Source organism: Phyllostomus discolor, chromosome 7 (assembly GCF_004126475.2).
Source record: "Phyllostomus discolor isolate MPI-MPIP mPhyDis1 chromosome 7, mPhyDis1.pri.v3, whole genome shotgun sequence".
In the NCBI taxonomy this organism is placed as follows: Eukaryota; Metazoa; Chordata; class Mammalia; order Chiroptera; family Phyllostomidae; genus Phyllostomus; species Phyllostomus discolor.
The window spans coordinates 36,703,127-36,724,287 of NC_040909.2; the positions used below are offsets into that span (position 1 = coordinate 36,703,127).

General features: G+C 51.2%; 1 protein-coding gene across 1 annotated transcript in view; it reads left to right on the plus strand.

Moving 5' to 3' along the window:
- SPSB4 (splA/ryanodine receptor domain and SOCS box containing 4) overlaps nucleotides 1–17,419 on the plus strand; it is a 70,154-nt gene extending 52,735 nt beyond the window's left edge. Inside the window, exon 3 of the mRNA XM_028518433.2 lies at nucleotides 16,006–17,419. Coding sequence (XP_028374234.1) covers nucleotides 16,006–16,133 — 128 coding nt within the window. The 3' untranslated portion in view covers nucleotides 16,134–17,419. The remainder of the gene's footprint in view (nucleotides 1–16,005) is intronic.
- The last annotated feature ends 3,742 nt before the right edge of the window (nucleotides 17,420–21,161 follow it).

Below are 21,161 nucleotides of genomic sequence, written 5' to 3' on the forward strand. Positions count from 1 at the left end.
GCATGCTGGCTCCTGAAACTTTGACATTTCATTGGTCAAAGCAAGTCTCATGGCCTCACCTAACTAGAAATGAGTGAGAAAGGGTACCCGATCCTGTGCCAGGGAGGTAACACCTGGGATATCTGACGAGTTCTAATGACCTCCACAGGAGCTGGGGGTCTTGGGGGGAGGGCATGAGGATTTGCCACGATCCCACAGCACCTCAGAGGCAGAGCAGGGATTAGAACATTCAGCTGTTTCCCCCAGATATCGGTGCCCTTTCCCCCTGTAACAAAGTGGTTATAGACGTGGGCTCCAATGACGGACTTCTGGCTGGAATCCCATCTTCAGTGTTACCCTCGGTCGGCAAGTCACTTAACCTGTCAGAGCCTTGCTGAGGTGTAAAATGAAGACTCCAGGGTAGGGCTGTGCTCTGGAAACCAAAACTCTTTTTCTAAGTTTGAGCCAAACTCATCTGGCAGCCAGACCCCACCTGAACAGGTTGAAGGCTATTTATAGTCATTCCTTCTTTCGCTCAGTGTGAATATTCGTAGGTTTCACTCTAGAAATATTAATGTGTTTGATTGCAGGCACAGCCCCGGACCACTGGGATGTTACGCAATGTATACGGCACAAGCAACCAAATTACTAAGCTCTGGAAGTCTCTGAATTCCAAAACGGTCTGGCCCCGGGGCTTCGGATAAGGGCTGTGGCTCTGTAGCACCTCTTTCCTGGGGTTGTAGTGAGGATTAAGGGAGATGACGTGTCAAAGATTCTGAGCACAGGGCCCAGCATGCAGTAAGTGGTCATCTGAGGTCCCTAGATTGGACGGACAAGGCAGGAAAGAGGTGTGGGCCACTTTCCTGAGAGAGTTGCCACGAGAGCTGAATCCAGCGCAGGAAAAAGTGGAGTGCGCCAGGTTGCACAAGAGTGAAAGGCTCTCTGTGCTTCCTGACTATTCTGCCCTAGTGAGGACAGGCTCTTTGCGGCCTCATCTGTTCTCCAGGGTGTGTTTGGAATGACTCTTTCACTGCAAGTAGGATGTTGGTGAAGGTCCTCCAAAAAAACAACGTGCTCAGTAGATTTGAGTAGTTGTTCTCACGCATCAAGTTTAGAAGCAAGAGAGTGCGAGGTCTTCCCAACCTGGTGCTCAGAATCTGCACTGAGAGGCCTGGGAGAGACAAAGTGGGTGTTCATGAAGTTCTGTTTTGCACACACAGCTGTGGATGTTGCAGTACAGCCGGCTACGGCATGGGAGAACGGTGAGCAGGTGCCTGGAGCCGGTGCGCCTGTGTCTCCGGGGCCGGCTCAGAGCTGCTGGCAGTTGCTGAGGATGGACTGGCCCCAGACTGGGTGGGTGGCAGTGCCAACTTGCCATAAAGGTGGTGGATGAGCTTCACCCCTCAATAGAAGTGTTAGCCTGAGGCTGTGTCTAGGCCTGGAAATATTTTGTTTGCCCATACTATATTAAAATAACGCAAATATCACATAAACTTCTTGATTCCTGGACTTGTTTTGAAAGAGCAGGAGATCTGCAGCACGGGGCCCACATTCCTGCTTGGAGCCGAGGCTGGAGCTGATGGGTGGCCCCTTCTGTGTGTCTGTGTGTGCACAGGCCCCACCCTCTCCCCTGGCCCCGGGCTTACACCTGCTCCTTGCTGGTCACTGAGGTTACCTGCCCGGCCCCCAGGCGTTGGAGTTTGCAGCCTTTGGTCTAAAATCCACACAGACTTGTGATTACTACAAGTGATTTTCATTCATGCACCAATCATTAACTTTTTTAAAAGCTTCCTAAAATAAGAAATCATTTGCCTTGAAACTAGAAGTAGAAATAGAGCAGCAGTTTCCAAATTTGTTAGCTGTTATTCTGTATCGTGGCACTTGCCATGCTGAAAATAAGTATTTGCAGACCTCATCATGTGCCCCTTGTTAGCAGGCAGGCATTCCTCCTCCAGGGCTATCCCGTAAACACGGCCTCCTCCGGAGCCTTTCGACTTTTTGACTAAAAAAGTGGATCTTTCTGACTCGAGCTACTTTGGTGAGAAAACCAGGCAGATTCCATCCAAGAATTCAGTTTACTCATCAGTTTTCCTTCACTGAAGAAAAACAAGCTTCTACCATCGTCCTCTGGGCCTGTTTCTGAGCTCACACTTGGAAAGGTCAAATAAACACAATAAATCCATTAGAAAACCTTCATATTAAACCCCAGGAGCTTTCGCTGTTTAGCAAGAAGCTGAAGTGGTGGCGTTTCCCCAGTGGAAGGAAGTGGGCTTGACTTTGGCTGTGTGCTAGAAAACAGGAGTCAGCCGTGCCGGTCAGCCCTGAAGGGTGCGAAGAGCACCGCCCAGGGCTGCATCAGCGGTGTTGCCTGCCTGACTGCCGCGGTTCTGCTGGCTGGGCCTGGAGGGGAGAAGACCCCTCACACGGCCTGCAGTGGCTTCCTTCTCCTCTCCAAATTCTTCAGGCCAAGTCCCCGACAGGACTAGATGGTAACTGTCCCCCACCAGGCCCGGGCCTTCGTCTGGGCCACCTCACAGCTGTCCTGCAAGCCCATGGCAGGGCTTTGTTAAGTGAGGGACCCACCTCCAGTCCACTCAGAGACCTGCAGTGCACCAAGGGACGGGGACGCTGAGACTGAGTGGCAGAATCAGCAGGGCTGGGAAGGATTTCCTTGGCAGTGACTGTCACCTCCCCTCCCCAGGAAAGTTTGGAAACAGAGCACATCCTAAACCATACTGCCCAAGTTCCAATTTCATTTTTACTTCTTCACTTTGGCCGTGACTGAATTACTTCTCTGTGCCCCAGTTTCCTCGGTCTGTAAATGGGCATTTATATTGGCAGCTACCTCACTGGGTTGTAGTAAGAAGTACAGTAAGACATACGAAGTGCTTGGAACATCTCATGACATAGGATGTGCCACGCAGGTCCTTGCTGTGACTATTAATGTTACAACTTGTTACTGTTGCCACAAAGCCGGCCAGAGAGCCCAGCGAGAGCAGTACAATGGACTTTGAAACCATATCAACACAGGTTTCTTCATGCTCCTGTTCCTGAGAACAGATGGGGAGGAACATTCTGAAAAGTAGCATAGGCTGGTACTTTTCAGAGGGACAGGGTTGGAGCCGGGGCCCCACAGAACTGGATTCGGGCCCCGGCTTCCTCACGAGCCACCTGCTGTGCCCCGCTGAGACCTCCAGTCGGAGTAACCTGTGCTTGTCGACACAGAGATAACCAGACGTGGGGCATCCTGTCCTCGGCTCCACACCAGCTGCCTCTGCTTTCACTTTGTTCTACAGGACTAAGTGCTCTGAAACATAACTCTTGTCATGTATTGATCGCCTGCCTGTGCCCAGGCTCCAGCTGGCCACCTGGCCTACTGCCCCTCTCCTCGCCCTTGCTCATCCCCCTGGGAGACAGGCATTGTCCCACTCACACAGCTGCCGGGTAAGACCAGAACCAGACTCCAGGTTTCCTCGCCTCAGGCCCTGCTGCTTCTCCTGCCCTGTGATGCTTTTCCCTGAGCAGCGCTGTGCTGGCAGGCAAGAGTGACTCCATTACTACATATTAATGAGAATTTAACTCTAATCCATCTCTGGCCAAGCTCTTGTTTGAGCCAGATTGAAACCGCCTCATAACTTCTTTTATTCACTTTTGCTCTCTTTCTCTCTTTTTTTTTTAACTGAAATTCTGGTACAAGAATTGGACTAAAGATAACCCTCAGTTGTAATACACTATCACCGCTGGTCCCAGGCATAGCCCCTTTCATTCTATTTGCTTATTCGTGCATTTCCTTTTATATAATTTGGTGCCACCACAACCCCACCACCCAACACAAGGACCAGAAGAGACAATCAGGCACCCCCGGGCCCCTCCCTGGTTCATCCCTGCCAACCTCCCCCCTCTGCCTCAAGACTACCGCTCCTCTGAAAGTTATGTTTACTTTTCCTTTGCTTTTTCCTTACAGATTTTCCACATATAGATGTGTGTCTAAACAATGCCTTATTTAGTTCTAGTTGTTCTAGAATTTTCTCGTTTGCCTGTTCCTGTGCCAGTACCACACTGTGCTCATTGCGGCGGCTCTAAGTAAGTCTTACTATCTGGTAGGCAAGTCCCGCTGCCCCCAGCCCTTCTTTTTCTTCTTTAGAAAGGGATGCACCATGAGGAATGGGGGTCCTGTCCCTGAGGCCCTGCCCCTGCCCTGAGTGGGACCAGTATCCACTGTCTTTGGAGGACTGCTCTGCTCCCGCACCCTGCCTGCCCATATCTGATGTGCTACCTTCAGTGTCTGTGCGGGCAGAGGTGCAGGTCGTTCCATGGCCGCAGTGGCAGAGTCACCTTCTAGGGACGTTGTGAAGGCCTGTGGTGCAGGGTGCATGCCAGCTGGAGGCCCCTCCCCGAGGTTCTCCCCATGTGACCAGGGGCCCTCGTCCAGGCCAGGCTCCCCAGCCCCCAGGCAGCTCACCAGGCTGGGCTCCAAACTTTCAGTTTGGTGAAAACAGTCAGATTTTCTGGGAAATTTTTCAGCTGAGTCAGGAGCATCCTTCCACCAGACCGAGGAGCTGGCACAGTGTGTTTCTAATTCTGTCCGGCTGCCGGGACCTTGCTGGAGGGTTCCTTAGCTGCAGTTCCCTCTGTAGAGATGAAGGCTCCCCGAGGCCGCCGCCCCTCTCCCCGACCCGGGCCTGCTCACCCCCACTGACCGAGCGCCCGTGATGTCCAAAGCAGAGCCATGAGGGCTGGCCAGCAGGGACAAAAGCCGGTCCCTGCCTGTGGGAGCCTGAAGTCTACAGGGGCGAGGGCAGCAACAACTGGAAAGGACAGCACAGCACAGCACCCTTGGGCATTCAGGGATTTGTTGCAGGACAGGGGCAGGGAGACCCCATTTCCTGAATGGAAAATTACACGGTGACTTCTGACAACACAAGGGGATATTTCCAGCAGAGGTTGTTCCACAGCCTCCTCCATCACCATAACGAGAACCACTGAAAGGCCTGAGAGGGCAAGTGCGGGAGGAGGCTCCCCTGGCAGAGGGTGTAAGCTGTGCAGGATGCAGGGCGTGGGGGAGAAGTGAGGGCAGGGAGACCCACATGAGGCTGCTCTTCCTGGTGGAGTCAGGAGGTGGTCAGACAGCTGATCATGAAGAGAAACAGCCCCGGCGGAACAGATGTTTAGAAGGTGGTTGTGGAGGGACTGGAGGGCGGGGCAAATTTGGGGGGCAGAGGAGGGGCATGATGAGTGTGTCAGAAGGTCTGGGCTTAAAAACCTAGGACAAGGCCCTAGGACAGGGACCCCATTGGAGAAGCACAGTGCCGAGGAGGAACCAGAGGTGCCTGGTGTCACTGCAGAGTGTCGGGGTGTGTGAGCAACCCCATAGAGCAGGTCTGCAGACTGTGTATTGGAATCACTGAGGTTCTCATATCTGGTTCTGATGCAGTCAGTCCAGATGAGGCCCAAATTCCTGCACTTCCAAAGGGCTCCCAGGACAAGCCAAAGCTGTCGGTCCACAGACCTCACTTCAATAGCTAGCTCACCAGGGTCTCAGACTGGAGCCAGAGCGTAGGCTGGTGCAACAGCATCCCTAAGTTGGGTAACAGTAAGTGCACACTGAATTGAGGCCAGAAAGTATCCATGTACTAGGAAAAGTAAAGACATTTATTGAAGAAGATATAAGAAACATTGTACATGGGACAATGACACCTCAGTCCCCTTCAAAGTAGGCAGGCACCTTGGGACCTCACACAGTTCCCCCAGTCACCATCATATTTTTCTGAATTTCATCAACAGTCTGAAATCTCTTCCCTTTCAAAGGTGATTTTAGTTTTGGGGAAAACCAGAAGTCACAAAGCACCAAATTTGGGCTATAGGGATGGTGAGTCACCAGATGATTTGATGTTTCGCCAAAAAACTCTGCATAAGACATGATGCATGAGTAGGCACATTGTCATGATAAAGCTATGGGCAATCACTAGATGCCCATAGCTGCAGCCTTCTGAATCATCTGAATAGTTTCTGCAGAGGAATGTTCAAGCTTAGTGCAAAATTTGATGTGTTATAAGTCCTTCAGTCATTTTGAATGTGATGGCCACACAGTACACATGCTCACTCTTGGTGTCTACTGCCCCCACTGACTAGTACAGTGAAGTCATCATTGTTCACACATGCACACTCCAGTCCATTCTCCTTGGCTGCCAGGTTACATCAATGTCGCGCAAACTGTTCTCATTATAGTAACAATGGCTGGACTTTTCTGAACAGACCTTGTAGAGTCATTTAAGTTTCCCTCCCATAATAAAAGTGTCTCAGGCTTTAGGAATACCCATATTGATTATTCGGGTCAGAATTCAGGGATATGCAAATGGAAAGGGGGAAATGCCTCTTTAGAAATGTTTTCATTAAAGAGTGATGCCCATGATGTGAGGGAAAGCAGGGTGTGGCATGGTGTGGACTCAGCCTGGACACTCCTGGGCACCCGCCAGCATTTGGCTAGGACACTATTGGTACAGCTTCGGTTCCCAGTGAGATAAGGACATGGACTTTTTTAAAAGCAGACTAGGTTCTACCCAACAACTGATGATTGTTTCCTCAAAATGTCATTAGAGAAAACTATGAACTTTTCCCCATGTTACACAAGAGAGATTTCTTTGAACACATCTTAGAGGTATGTCTTTGTGGCCAATAAACTTCCTTCTCACCCTGCAGAACTAAGTCTTATTCATTCTCTGAAACTTCTCTTAGCTGCCGTCTCCTCCAGGACGCCACTCTGCACACCCCCTTACAACTCTTTCTAAGTGCAGATCCCTCAGAGCTCCACTGTTTAGTTGAGTCTCCCTGTCCTGTCTGTAGCCCCAGGGGTCTCCGTGAGCCCATTGTCCCTGCTCAGGTCCTGCAAACCAAGTTTATAAGTAGAAGTTTGATGAATACTCCCATGTGTAATGAGCACCAGGGAAACAAGACATGATCCTCAAAGTCCACAAAATGATATTGGAATTCTGGTGTGCCTCCAAACCCTCCTTGAGAAGACTTTAATTAAAACAGGGGTGTTCGTCATGCTTTGATTTCTTCATCTACAAAATGGGCCAATGAAAGAGATCTCAAGCTTACTGCTAAAAGAGACTGGCGTTGGCCTTGGTGGAAGCTGAGCTAGGTTTCTTCACCAGTACAGCTCCACACATCCCAGTGTGGGCTTTCAGAGGCTAGACAAGTGATGGGATCTTCTTCCTATCTTTCCACTCCTCCCCCAACCCAAACACATGGAGGTTTCACCAGACTGCACCTGCTTAGAAGTCCAGAAGACCCATGGGGGCTGAGGCCACAAATCTCCAGGGAAGCCTGAGTCCCCAATGCCTGCCTAGAACTGTTCGTTCTTCCTCACAGCTGGGAGAGGGCAGGAGCTAACACCCACCTGACTTTGGTGGCACCAGGGTGCAGCCACAAAGTGGGCCAACAGGCAGCTCTTGACCTGTTGAGATCTTGGCCAGTGGGGCAGAGAATGCTCATGGACTGAAGTCTCTCCAATAAGGGATTCAGGTCCCTTGTTCTTTTGACAATGCTAATGGGAGCCTGTGGCTAAAATTAGCCTCACTTGGTGACGTTGAGTATGGCTCCCGAGCTGCCAGGTTATAGCCAGCCAGCACCCCTGAGCCTGACCCAGCACCACCTCCCCAAGGAAGCCCACTGGGCCTGTGCCATTAACTTGGAATCCACAGCCCTGGGTCTCCAAGGCTCACCTAACCTTGATCTCACAGGCATCACTGGCCTTGCCATTTACTTTTTAGTGGACATTTTAACCCCCAATTGGCTCTAGTCAATGTCCTTTTCCTGCCAGGATTAAATGTGACTTGTGTCCCGCCAAGCATCGGCTGGTGGAAAGGACACTGGGCCCTCTTGCCAAGCTCCTTGCCACACTTCTAGACTCTGAGGCCCTGAGAAGGAAGGCAGGCAGGCCACTCTGCCAGCTGGTGATGAGGCTGACTGGAACCCAGGGCCCCTCTCAGCCACACTCCACTCAGCTGTGTGGCAGGCTCAGGAAGCAGAGGCCCTGAAATGGAACTGAACAGAGGTAACCTGAACTCAAGATGCTGCTGTTTCCACTTCACTGCCCAAGCCCTGACCCTGTGCCCCCAGCCACTCACTGGCTGCTGCATCATGCCTATCTACCTGCCCCCATACCCTTTGTCTCTGGAAACAGTGAATTGTTCAGCTGAGTAGAGAGGGAAGGTGAAGAAAAGCAGTGCTGATGGACTGAACAAAAAGAGAGGGGCTGAAGTCTAGAGATTTCTGTAAGGGGAAATATGGCCACAGTGGGGGTAGCTGATGTGGCGGTCAGAGACTAAGGTACTAGAACAGACATTTCGAGGGTGATGTTACTGATGTCCGTGGTGTGGCCCAGGGAGTGGGTCCCTGGTAGAAGAGAGTGTCCCTGGGTACAGAAGAGTGTCCCTGACAATGAGGCAGTCTAAACCCAGGAGACTGAGTGATGACAGGGTTCTGTCATGCTGTGGAGGATTCTATCATGGGGATGAGGGCGGGAAGTTGTGGATGGAGAGAGGACCTAGGAAGCCAAGCCAGAGCCCAGACAAACCAGGAGCCAGAGGTCAGTAGACAACAGCAGCCAGGAGAGGGCAAGGGCTAGCCCAAGTGCCATGAGCCATAGAGGAGCTGGCATTTCTCACAAGCAGATGGAGGTGCTTTATATGTGGCTAAAGGGAGCAAGGAGTCCTGTTCCCACCTCCTCCATGAAGCCCACCTGGCATGTGCCACAAGCTTGGGAGCCACAGCCCCGGGAGAGCAGACAGCCCCGAGAAGGTCAAAGGGCAGTGGTGTCCTGGGAGAGAATGTGCAGTTCAGTTAAGGTGGGAGGTGGAGGGAGCTCTCAGAGAAGTTGGGGTGAAGTTTTCTGTGTGTGGAGCAGCCATTCCAGTGGGCACAATGGGAGATCTGAGTGTGGGGAAGCTGAGGGCTGGGGTCAGAGGGAGAGGTACAGAGCATTGTGGGGGAGGAGTGGTACTTTAGAGAAACAAAGACCACTGCAAGGAGGCTCTACCAACCATTGAGACCTAATGGATCTTCCTGTCATTCACTCTACCTTCTTCGCTACTGAGTTCCGTTTACTATCCCCTTTTTCTGAATTCCTTTTTCATTTTGCTGGAGTACCTCCTTGAGTAGCTTTCACACGGGGTGGGTAGAAGCTCTTCTTTCAGATCCACTGCACACATCTGAAATTGTAGGGGCTGTTTGATCTGCAGCAATGTAACTCCCCTTTTTCTGGGAGTACCATGAAGTCTTTGGGTGAGAATATTTTGCTGGACACACGTTTCTGGGTCAAGGAGCTGGCAGGCAGCCCAACTCTGGCACTTCAGTGTCTTCCCCTTCCCGGTATCCGCTGTGGCCACCTCTGCAGGGGTGGAGTGTTCATCCATGCTGCATTCAGCTTCTCCATTGGACCTCTGCACTGACCAGGGGCCTCCCAAGGCTGCCCACCTCATTCAGAGGGCAACACAATTGCCCCAGGTGTTGGCATAGTGGTTCTTTCAGGGATTCCTCTGATGTTTGCTCCATGCCCAGTCTGCCCTTTGGTGCTGGAGCCTAGGGTTTCTTCGGGGCCCCTTTGGTGAGAGCTGTGTCCCCCCCTGGCGTGTAGGGCTGCCTCTTCTCTGCTTTTCATATCTCCACCCTCCTATCCCACCTCCTTTTAGTCTGTCTGGAATTTACCCTCATGTGTATCCTGTTGACTGCTTTTCTTGCTTTGCAGAGCACTGTTCTCAGGTCCTTCAAACACACATGCACACGCGTGTGTGTCTTCTGTCATTTTGGAGGTGACGCTAGGTGGGAGGGCACAGCCCACACGGTTCAGTGGCATGCTCCAGCTCTCCTGTCCTCACCCGCAGTGTTGCTAGGGAACACCATGCATTATTTAGGGCTGTCTGGCTGTGCAGCTCCCCTGGGCACATGAGGGGACTCGATCACTCACTATCCCAGGGAAACATGAGGGCCCCTCCTGGGCTCCAGGGACCATCTATGCCAGCAACACTTGTTGGCACAGGGTTCATCTGAAGGTGCTGCTTGTGTCCCAGCTGTCGTCACCATCCTTTTTTCTGGGGAAATGGTGAAGCTTGCTGAGAGAAAACTCCAGACTCCAAATTCTTTCTGGATGTGAGCCGAGGTCTCTGTTGGCCATGACAGGGCCAAAGGGTACAGGGATGCTGTGTTTTAGATACATTCGTCCATTGGCATAATTAACTAAATAAATTGACACCTGCAGGTGCAGACCCATAGGGTGGAGGCAACACTTGATTTGGGCCCAGAAAGAGGAGGCAGGCTCCTGGCAGGCAGTCCAGGCAAGGGGGTTCTGGCTGAAGAAGACACATGAGGAGAGGTGCAGAGGCAGGCTGGCAGTTCTGTCTTCAGACACTGAAGTCACAGGCTGTGGATACGTGATGAGTGCCGTGTCTCACACACAGTGTGTGTCTTTGCCCATACATGTGTCTTCTCATTCCCTTCCCTCAGAGCAAACCACCAATGCCTGGGTCTCCATAAGTTCGGATTTCAGGGCTGCCACTCAAACCTTCTGCCATCCGCTGACCATTGTCTAAAACTGTTGCAGAAGAATTTCACACCCTGGCCTTAAAATGTTGACCTTTTTTTTCAACATATAAGTGCAGGGATGGAGGTAGGGTGGTGACTCATGTCTTAGCATCTCCCCACTGCAGGCGGAGGAGACCCCAAGGGGCCCGGGAAGTGGCTGAAGCTCCCAATTCCCAAACCAAGATCTCTGCACGGTTCCATCACAGACGTGGACCGTCACAACCAGATAGCCAACTCCCCCATTCTACTGACAGCAAAACAGAGTCCTGGGAGGTTCTGTGGCTTGTCCGGGGTCACGCAGGGGGTCAGTGATGGAGAACCATGGAAAATATAGGTCACTGGAGGACTTTGGAAATGATTGCCTTGTGATATTCTTAGCACAGAACCAGACATCTCACCCTGGCTCCAATAAATCTTCATCCCGAGCATGGCATTGTTGACAGTTACAGTGATGCACTGAGGCATTTTTAGAAACACAATAAGGAAACTATTACTATTTTTAAGGGTGCCCCTTGGGCTGATGGCCTGAAATAAGAGAACACCTTTAAGGAAAGGAAAGGGTCGCGCTGTGTCGTACCACAGCCAGATGCATGGTGGAGGTGTTGCTATTCTCACTTCGCAGACGAGAAATAGGGCTCCAGGAAGGTGAGCCAGCTGTCCTGCCCACGGGTGGTGGGGACTCCAAGCAAGCCCCCCACGCACACTTGGCTCCCACTGGCTATTTTTTTCATGTAAATTGTTTTTGATGTATATACAGAAAGTGTACAAATCTCAGATGAGTCAGCTTGATGGTTTTTACGAACCAAACACACTGGTATAAGGCAGAAATCAAATCAGGGAGAGAGCCAAGGCCAGCCCCCCTCGTTCCTCCTTCCAATCACTGCTCCCCCAGCGTCACCACTGCCCTAGCTTCATCCCCCTGCGTGTGTGGTCTCCATACAGCTGAAGCCACATAAAATGTACTTTCTTTCATTCAAAATTATGTCTGAATGATTTGTCTGTGTTTTTTTTGCATATAATTGTGGTTCCTTCATTTTCACGGCAGATTAGTATTTGACTTTGTGAAGATCACAACTTATTAGACATCCCACTGTTAGTGGACAGTAAAGTTGTTGCCTGCAGTTGCGTGCCTCTGTCTGCCTTCATGTGTGTGCACTTTGGTGAACATGTGTGCACTCAAGAGTAAAACTGCCGGCTATAGGTTCAGCTCTGGGAGGTGTCTCCAGTTTTCCCAAGTGGGCATGCCAGTCTACCCACCCACATGCAGAATTATGAGAGTTCCAGCTGTTCCACATCCTCACCAACACTTGCTACTGTCTCATTTTCATTTTAGCCATACTGGCTGGCATCTCATAGAGTCACGTTATAGTGTTAATTTATACATCCCTGATGATTCAGAAAGTTGAGCACATTTTCATATATTTATTGGCCTTCTGTATGTTCACTTTGGCAAACAATAAATCTTTTTTTAATTTTATCTTTAATCAGAAAACATTTCTGAGAATGCCTCCCATGCTGGAAAATTGTTTCTTTTCCCACCTGGGTGATCATTTCTAAACCTTGACATCTGACAGTTCTAAGAAGTTCCAAAGCCAAAGGAGGTGAAAAGGAGGAGTCAGAAGGATGGCCCCAGCCAACACTGGGCAGCCTCAGACCTCTGGAGATTCCACAGCTGCACCAAAGGCTTTCTCTGTGCCCTGTGGGATTGCGCTGCAGTCATCAGAAATTAGAGAGATGATTGATATTTCCCATTGAGATGTAAAGACGTGCTCTGAACTCCAGCCCCTCCTTTCTCTCTTCCTTTGGAGTTTGGGCTCTGGATTGATTTCAGTGACTGCAGAGGGAAGAAGATAAATGGCCCTCTTTCCTTGTGTTCTGCTCCTAGTCAGGCAGGGCACACAGAGGGAGCTGGGTTTCTGACAAGCTCTGCATTTAGGGCCCTGAGGACCTAGTATGTGCCTAGGGCATCAAAGTAATTAAGAAAGCTCTTAAGCTTTGACATTGGTCATCAAACTTTAACAGCTCAAAATTTTCCTAATATAAAATGCAAGCCCATCTCCCATCAGAGAAGGAACTGCTTGTCTCCCAGCCACAGCCTATCTATTTAACAGTCCCCCGAGCTCTTCTTCACCAGGGGTGACCAAACAAACCCCTGGATGTGAAGGAGACAGCTAGAAGTGGTATTTATCGCACACCTACACTGTGCCGGGCACCGTAATAAGCACTTCACACCTTCGAACTCATGCCCTGTTCTCAGGGAGTTTGCAGGAGAGGAAGTGGGGAGCTAGAGCAGAAATGCTGCTCAGTGAGAGCAATGCACTTCAGTAGCTTCCAACAGCTGTAGAAGAGATGCCTCAGAGCAGCAAGTCAGCTCATTCATTCAACAGATCACTAGGTCATCCCCCGGTAACAGGGTCAGGCTGGGGGCCGTGGGTCCTAAAACAGATAGGTCAGGGTCCTGTCCTTTAGGAAGTTCACAGCCCCCTTGTTACTAATTCATTGTTAAATGAATGAAACTGAAAATCCATGCCGTGTTGGTCTGAAGGGAGAAAGAGGGCACTCCGGGTCGGGGTGGGGCCAGTGCAGTGTGTGCAGGCTGCGGTGTGTCCCCGGCCTGCTGGCAGCAGGGACCAGCGTTCCTGAGCTCCCACTACATACTGTGCCCCAGGCACAGGGCACCTGTCATTTCCTTTAATCCTCTCTGCAAACCTGCAAATCTTTGCTCCACTTAACAGATGGAGAAATGAAGGCTCAGAGTAACCTTCGCACAGGCACAAACTTACCGGTGGCAGAGCTGGAACTGAAAACCAGGGGCTCCAAAGTCCTGGAGGTCCCAACCATCTGGGCCCAAGGAGGGGGGTCTGACATGGCCCCAAGGAACATGAGTATGGGATTATGGCTGGTGGGCATCCACGTTGGGACGAGTGGGCTTCTTGGTCTCAGGGCAACCCATTTAGCTGGGTGCGGACTTCATGGCAGAAGAAGCGGCAGCAGTGAGCTGGGAAGTGGTTGGAGACAAAGAGTAAGAGCCTGTGTGTGGACTGTGAGCCTGGGAGACAGGTCACCCTCTCCTTCATTTCTGCCCTTAAAGCAACCTTCTATGTTTGCATGGTGCTTAAGGCACACAGCATGCAGCTCCAAATACAGGCTTTGGGGCCGTGTGATTCTGAACAAGCATCTCACTTCTCTGAGTTTCAACTTCCTTTTCTCTGTAGTAGCCATGGTCACATTTAAATGAGGTAAGCCTCACAGAACAAAGGGGACAGAACAGATGCTCAGTAAATGTGGTTAAGACATAAGACAGCTGCCTGGGTTCAACTCCTGGCTTTGCCACTTACCAGCTGTGTCCTTGGGCAAGTGATTTACCCTCTCCGTGTTTCAGTTTCCTCCTCCTTAAAATGGGGATAATTATAATAGTTCTTAACCCAAGAGGTTGTTGTGATATGAATTTGATACATGCATTTACATGAGCTGATATAAATAAAGAGGTTAGCCAGTGCCTGGCCACATAACAAACCTTCAATAAACAGTAGCTGCAATTACATTTTATCCTTCATGTTGCCTGGTAGGTAAATAACATTTGCTCATTAAATAAGGACTATTGGTTTTCTTTCTCCCCAACATCCAGTGGTACTGTAGCAAGCACTGGTGCTATAGGAACTAAAAGGAGGTCATGGAAATTTGCAGTGAAGAGGTCAGCGTCCAGCAACGCCTCAAAGATGGGAGGATTTGGGTTGGGTGGGGAAGGGAGTGCAAGGTTGGATCAGAGTCACATGGAGGACAGGGAGAAGGGGAGCTGGGTGCAGGAGTGTTGCTAGGGGAGAGATGGTGCCTTGAGGAGGGTGTCAAGTACTGGCTTAGGCACAGAGACCATGTGACCGTGTGACTGGGGGTGAGTGATCTGCCTTATGGGCCTGAAAAGAGGGGTTGCCTGGGATTCCCTGGCCAACGGCAAGGGTTTATATGAGGATCAGAAGCAGATACAGAGGGGAAAGTGTTTAAAACTGCTAGTGCTCCGTGCAGCTATAATACCACACAGTCTCGCCTCAAATGAAGGATGGCTGGAGACACTCCCATACACCAGCCAAGTCCTGCTTTTGTTTTAATGTCTCTTATTTACCTTTGCAGCTCTGGCACATGAAAATTCCTGTAAAACACATTCTTCACCACCTTCCCATCCTTCGTGATATTATTCCTGTTACAGCTCTGTGTTAGTACTTACCACTTACAGTTTCATTGTATCTTAGCACATTAAAGACAGCTGTTAAAATGTCACTTGTTCTGTTACCAAGAAAAGTGTTGAGATGCAGCTTTAGGCCTCCAGCGTGCTCCCACAGGCTTGAGGAGGCCCCGCCTGTGGACGCTGTGTGAGGCCACATGTGACCACCAGCGTCTTCACTCCCGATCCCGCTGACCGGCACTGCTCCTCTCCCTCCAGACCTCGCAGCCTGTCCTGTTTCATGCCTCTCTCCTATGCCTGTTCTCTCTTCCTAGAACACCTCTCCCAACTCACATCACATAAAACTCCTATTCACCCTTCAAAACCCCATTCATGTACCCTCTCTTTGAAGTTTTCAATGGCCCTTCCATACAGGAGCTGCTAGGTGTCTGTCCCTGTGCTTTAAGATATACTGCATACGTATTTATTGCATACATATATTATTCTCTATTCCAATTATTCACCTGTTTAAACTCCCAGACCACTTGCCTGTCTCCACTTGGAGGGATGCCTCTGGCCTTGGCTCAGTTATCTCTGTATCCCTGGGTCCAATCACAGGGCCTGGAAGAGAAGAAGAGCTTAATAATTGTGTCTGCAGTGAACTTCATGAGGCTTGCCCTGTGTCCATGGGTTCCATGAATTTTAAGTTATGGATGTTTCCAGAACTATGGGAAGAAAATGCATCCCTCTGCTGACTATCAAAGGAAGCTATACAGGATTCAAAGACATTTAAAAGAGTCTCCCCAACCTAACCTGTTTCTAAGAGGAAGCCTCTTTTAGGTCCCCCTAGGTCAGCCACTTCATTTCTATCAAGCCCTATGGAGAGAAAGCAATTTTTCACACCAAGACACACTAGACACCTACACCAGAGACAGAACTTTCATGGGGCAATATTTACCCATGCTGTGGGCAATGTTCTCCATTTTCTCTTTCCTTTTCTCTCTTTTTTTTTTCTTTCTTTCTTTCAATTGCTGGTCACCCGCTGCATTCATTTCACCATTTTTAAGTCTAATCAGTTGCATCCTACAGTTTGAAAACAGAAAAACTAAGCCTTCAGCTAACATAACCCAAGGATAACATGCTTCCCAGAGGAGGAGCCCCGGGCCCTGAAAGTCAGCTCAGAGGAGCAGGCGGGGGGCCTGTGTGCACTGTGGGTGGAGGTGTGGGGAGAAGGTGTGAGGAAGGCACTGGCGAGACTCTAACCCACTTCCCTTTTGTTGCAGCCGAGCCCCTGCCGCTGATGGACCTGTGCCGGAGATCCATCCGCTTGGCCCTGGGCCGCCAGCGCCTGCGGGACATCGGCACCCTGCCTCTGCCTCAGTCTCTCAAAAACTATCTGCAGTACCAGTGACCTGAGTTGGGGGGTGCTGATGGGCAGCAGTGGGCACTCCGCCGGCCCCGTCTGTCATTTCAAGGTCACAGAGAACTTTCAGGAACGCATCTTCCTCCACAACCTGGTTCCCCAGAACTTTCAGTTCTTTGAAAGGCCAGGACACGTTCCCGACTTCAAAAATGAATGTCTGTTGCCAACAGTATTTGCCGCCTTAGAAGCAGCTCTCCCGAGTCTCCACACCTCCTTGGAAGCCACGAAGAACCCCAGGGCCTCTGCCTGCCGGCCAAGGCTCAGCAGCCACCGTTATTGATCAGAGATCCTGTTTCCATATTCAAGAGAATGAATAAAACATTGGGGCAGGAGACTTTCTGTTGTGTGCCTGCTGCAGACGGGGCCGGCGGCGGGTGGGGGGGCAGGGGAGAAAATTGCTTCTGAATAATGAATGGTGAAAACAGTTTGCTGCATCCCCTCCCATACCCCACCCCTTGTCGGGGCAGCCCGATTGTCGTGATACTTTAGGACTGTGCCCTTTGAACTGACAAGTGGACAGAACAGTGTTTGGATGCCATCCAGCTTACCTCTTTGAAAGTCGTTTACTTACCCTTGTCACAGTCCTCCTTCCCCACCCTGACCCACTGTTGGCCCCAGGCACCTCTATTCAGGGAAGCTGAGTCTCACTAATTCATCCCAGGGACAGAGTGTTTCTTTTATTATTATTTTAAGTAGCAGTTGCATTTTAGAAGAAGAGTGTGGTGAGTGAGGGCAGTACTTAGTCCAAAGGTGCTAATGGGGGGATTGGGGGCCTTGGGACACCCTAGTGGCTGATGCCTAAGGAGCCCTCCTGGGTGCTGAGGGTCTCTAGGCAACCAGCCATACAGGGTGCAGCCTGGTGGCCACAAAGCTTTATTTGAGCGAATTATTTTTTCACTTTAGGAGACTTGTACTAGTTTCTGTTTGACATGTGTGTGTGATGTGCTGTTTATTTATCAGCTTGGGGCCCTGGCAGGGGGGCAGGCAGCCTTGTCGCTGGAGGGTGGTTGTGGGAGGCACCTTCCCCTCCGCTCAGAGCCTGGTCCTTTCCTGGGAACGCTGCCGCCACCGCCGCCACCGCCGTCACCACCGTCACCACCGCTGGGCATCTCCCGTGTGTTTCCAACACTCTCTGCCCAGTCTCATTTTTAACTGGAAACTGTCACAGCAGTGGAATCCCAGAGCCCCAGACGGCACTGCCTCCCCCTACTTTAATGTGAACTTGACTGATGAATGAGGAGCGTTTCTAATAAAGTTTGTCATTCAGTCCTTCAGCTGCTTATTAAATGCTCTTTGGGGAGGGCCCAAGGGGGCTTTTTCTGTCAGCCTGGCTGGTGTGTCCCCAGACTCTCAGAAGGCAGGACTGTGATTCCCTCTTCAAACACTCCTCATCTCTCCTATCTCCTTGTCTCCACTGAGCCCAAATTCTGGCCACTTTACAAAGGCCCGCTGTGGAAGGGTGAATGGGCTGGGGTCCTGGGCCCATGCTAAGCTGGCTGCAATGGTGGAAGAACAGGTCAAACTCCTGACCAGGGCTCTGATGTCCAAAGGGCCCTTCTGCAGGGGACACAGGGTCAAGCAGGGTAAACCCTAAAGGACAACCATTTCAAAGCAGACCATGGACTGGCCATGAGCTTGGAAGTGCGCATTGTCACCGAGGAGCAGTGCAAATTGCTGAAGGGTCAATGTGTGGCCTGGCCAGGCTCAGGGCTGGAAGCAGACTGGGAGCTGGTCAGGCTGGGGGACGGACAGGTAAGGACTGGCACAGCATTCACTCAGCCATGTGGGCCACCAGCACATACTGTGCCAACCTCTGAGGACCCAGCGCTCACGCAGATATAGCCCATCCCCAGGGGTGACACAGTACAGCTCACCAAGGGCCTGAAGGGGAGGCTTCCTGGAGAAAGAGGCTCTCTCCACACCTGCTTTAGGGAAGACCACCTTGGTGAGGGCAGGCCCATAGAAGCAGCCATGCTGTGGGCCACCAGGGGCAGTGTTCTTCCACCCTCTGACCTGGGGCGGGAGGCTGGGCTCAGGCTCAGGCAGGTTTTCCTCACTCAGGTTGTAGGAAGCAGCTTCCTGCAGAGGCATGGCCTCAGACTTAGGGGGCAGAGCCCTGGGTGTGAGTCCCAGCTTTATCACTTACACACTGTGACTTTGGGTAAGGTGCTTCCTCCTGTGCACACTGTGGGGACTGACCAGTGGGCCAGTGACTGAGGACCCTCCCCTTTCTGCCTCATTGGGTCCCAGGTTCAGTACCAGCTCTCCACGTTGCATGCATCCTTCTCAGCTTGGCTTCCATGCCTTACAAATGCAATATCTTTCACCCTGGCAATGCCCATCTCATCCTCACTTCACCCTCTCCAGGATCAGCTAAGATCAACCCTCCTCCAGGGAGCCCTCCTTAACCACCCACCAACTTCTAAGAGTCAGCTCCTCACCTCCCAGCCTGAAGATACTACTCCTGGCACCCAGGACCTTCTCCCAAACTCTCTGCCCTGTGGCCTCATCTGCCCAGTGGACTGTGAGCCTTGGAAGGTGGGGCTTGGACATGCTTCTTCCCACACAGCCCTGAACCTGCAAGGTAGAAAAATGAGTGAAAGTGTCCCCTTGTAGCTGGGTTGCCCATGGAACTTTCAAGGAAAGTTCTAGGTGGGTGAAGGGAGGATGTCCTGCTAGAGCCAAGAAGTTGACCGTGAGGCCTCAGGCTTCATGCCCTGTCACTGCCTCAGCCACTCGGCAGGTATGCATCAGGTCTGTGGGTGTGCCCAGCACTGCCTCAGGACAGGAAGAGGGAGGTCTGGCCCTGCCCTGTTGGAGCTCACGTTCTAAGGGGGAGATAGAAGTCACATCAACTAAGATGGTGTCAGAGAGAAGAGATGGGGTGACTAGAGAACAGGGAGCAGAGGGACCCCATTCTTGAGAGTGATCGAGGAAGGCCTCAGGAGATGCTGAGTTCTGGAAGATACATGACAGACTGTTGGTGTGGGGGGACCTCTGGGTGGGGGAGCTTCCCACTGTCCCACCCCCAAGCAAGAGCTTTTGAGCCCAGTGAGCTGAGCCGAGTTCCAGGGCCACTGCACTGCTACTCTGCCCCAAGTTCTAGTTCAGTGTGCTTGTTTATATGCTATATGTCTCCAGGGTTCCTCGTGTATTAGTACTGCCTGTGGGCACACACATGCACAAACACAGAAACACAAACACACACAACACACACCACCAAAGGGCCTTCCCTAGCAGACACCCTGGGAACCTCACGACCACTCCCAGGGCCAGTGCCCATCGTAACCTGGCCTCAGCCCGTCCCGTCCTCTGCATGTGTGCTGAGGTTTGGCCTCTCTCCATGACCTGTTTCTGATGAAGGTACTTGCTGAAACAGTCCACTAATGACTTTTTGTCTGAGAGTAGAGCGCGTGGTGGACAGGGTGCCCGGCAGACCTGAGCCCTGCTGAGTTCCCCGTTTCACACTTCACCCATAGCTCTGCTTTCTGGATAAAAGCCATCCCTCCTTCTCTTGTTTGCTCTTCTGTCACTTGTGCAGCAACTGGCTCCTTTGGGGGCCACCTTTCATTAAAAAACAAATATTTCATCACCTCTCAATGATACAGCCACTGGTGTGGCAGCAGGTAGCGAGAACAGTCACATGGTGATTGGTTTGTGCCGGGGCAGCTGAGTCAGGGCCTCGCTCCTCCGGGGCAGCCTCCTGACAGGAGGCTCAGGTGTCTGCAGGAGTCCAGGCGGTGTTACCTACTCCTCGGGTCCCTGACAGAGTGGGAATCTCCACTTTTCATCCAAAATGCAAAGACTTGGTCTGCTCTCCCCTCCAGTTCTGGGGGCCTGGGTCCCACTTCAGCCTGCCAACGTGTTTTCCGCTCCTCATCACGTGTGTGTGTGTGTTTTAATAGAATTGAATCCAACTCAGAAAAATCAAGTAATTTCACAGAAAACCCAGATTTCTGACGTATCTTGAAAGAGAGAGATGTGGTAAGACCAGGCCCATATGCCTTCATGGCAATGTTGGCCAAGTTCAACAGGGACTGCCTCTTGAGTAGGGGCCTCTGTGCTGTGGTCCAGCCCTCTCTCTCATGGCACCAGCCTTGGGACGTCTCAGGGCCAAGTTCCTCATGGGCTTTAACTGCTGGGGTCTGGATCAAGGCTTCTGAGTTGGACCCTTTGGACTATAACTGTAACACACATCAGAGGATAATAAATATGCACACAAAAACCCCAGCCAACGGAGGGTTCAGGGGGAATCTGCTAGATCTAGACTTGACTTTGAAGCATCTCAGAGCCTCAGCCACTGAGGAGTTCATAGTCACCCAGGATCTCCACCCAAACACCAGAGATAGTTTTCTGTGCCTCTCATTGAACAATAAACTCCTAGGAGTCAAGGACAAGAATCCTTGGGTCCTCTTTTTAATGAGCTGGATGACAGAGTTAGACAAGCCTAGCTGCACATTAAAATCCCTTAAGGAAATTTGTAAAAAGCCCCAGCACCCAGACCCTTCCCCAGACCAATTAGATTCGGTCCTTTGGGCTGGGACTGGGGCCTTGGTAGCTTTTAAAGCTCCCCAGGTAATTCTGATGTGCAGCCCCAGTGAATAAGGTGCTTAATTAAGTCATGTCAGTGGAGACGCTGTTGCTGTTAGTGAGAATGTACGTTCTAGGCCAGAGAAAGCTGCCCCAGCCCATGCAGTGTCACCAGGGAAGGGGGGATTCTGAGTGGCAATGTCCCCAGTGTGATTAAGTCTAAAGCCAGCGGGTCCTTCCTGCCTTCAGTGATGCTGAGCTGGTTGCTCTCCAGAGCTAGGGAGGAAGGACCGGCTACTTCTGCCCTGATGCTGCACAATTCTTGACTAACCGATTCCTGCCCTACCCACCCCCTGACCCGTGGGGCCCAAGGTGTGCAGAGAATCTCCCAGAGGACATTGTCATAATCAATCAGAATAATAAGCACGGAGCAGACTGAAAATGGTTTGGCCTTGAATGGACTATCTGAATAGCAGTTAAGACAGT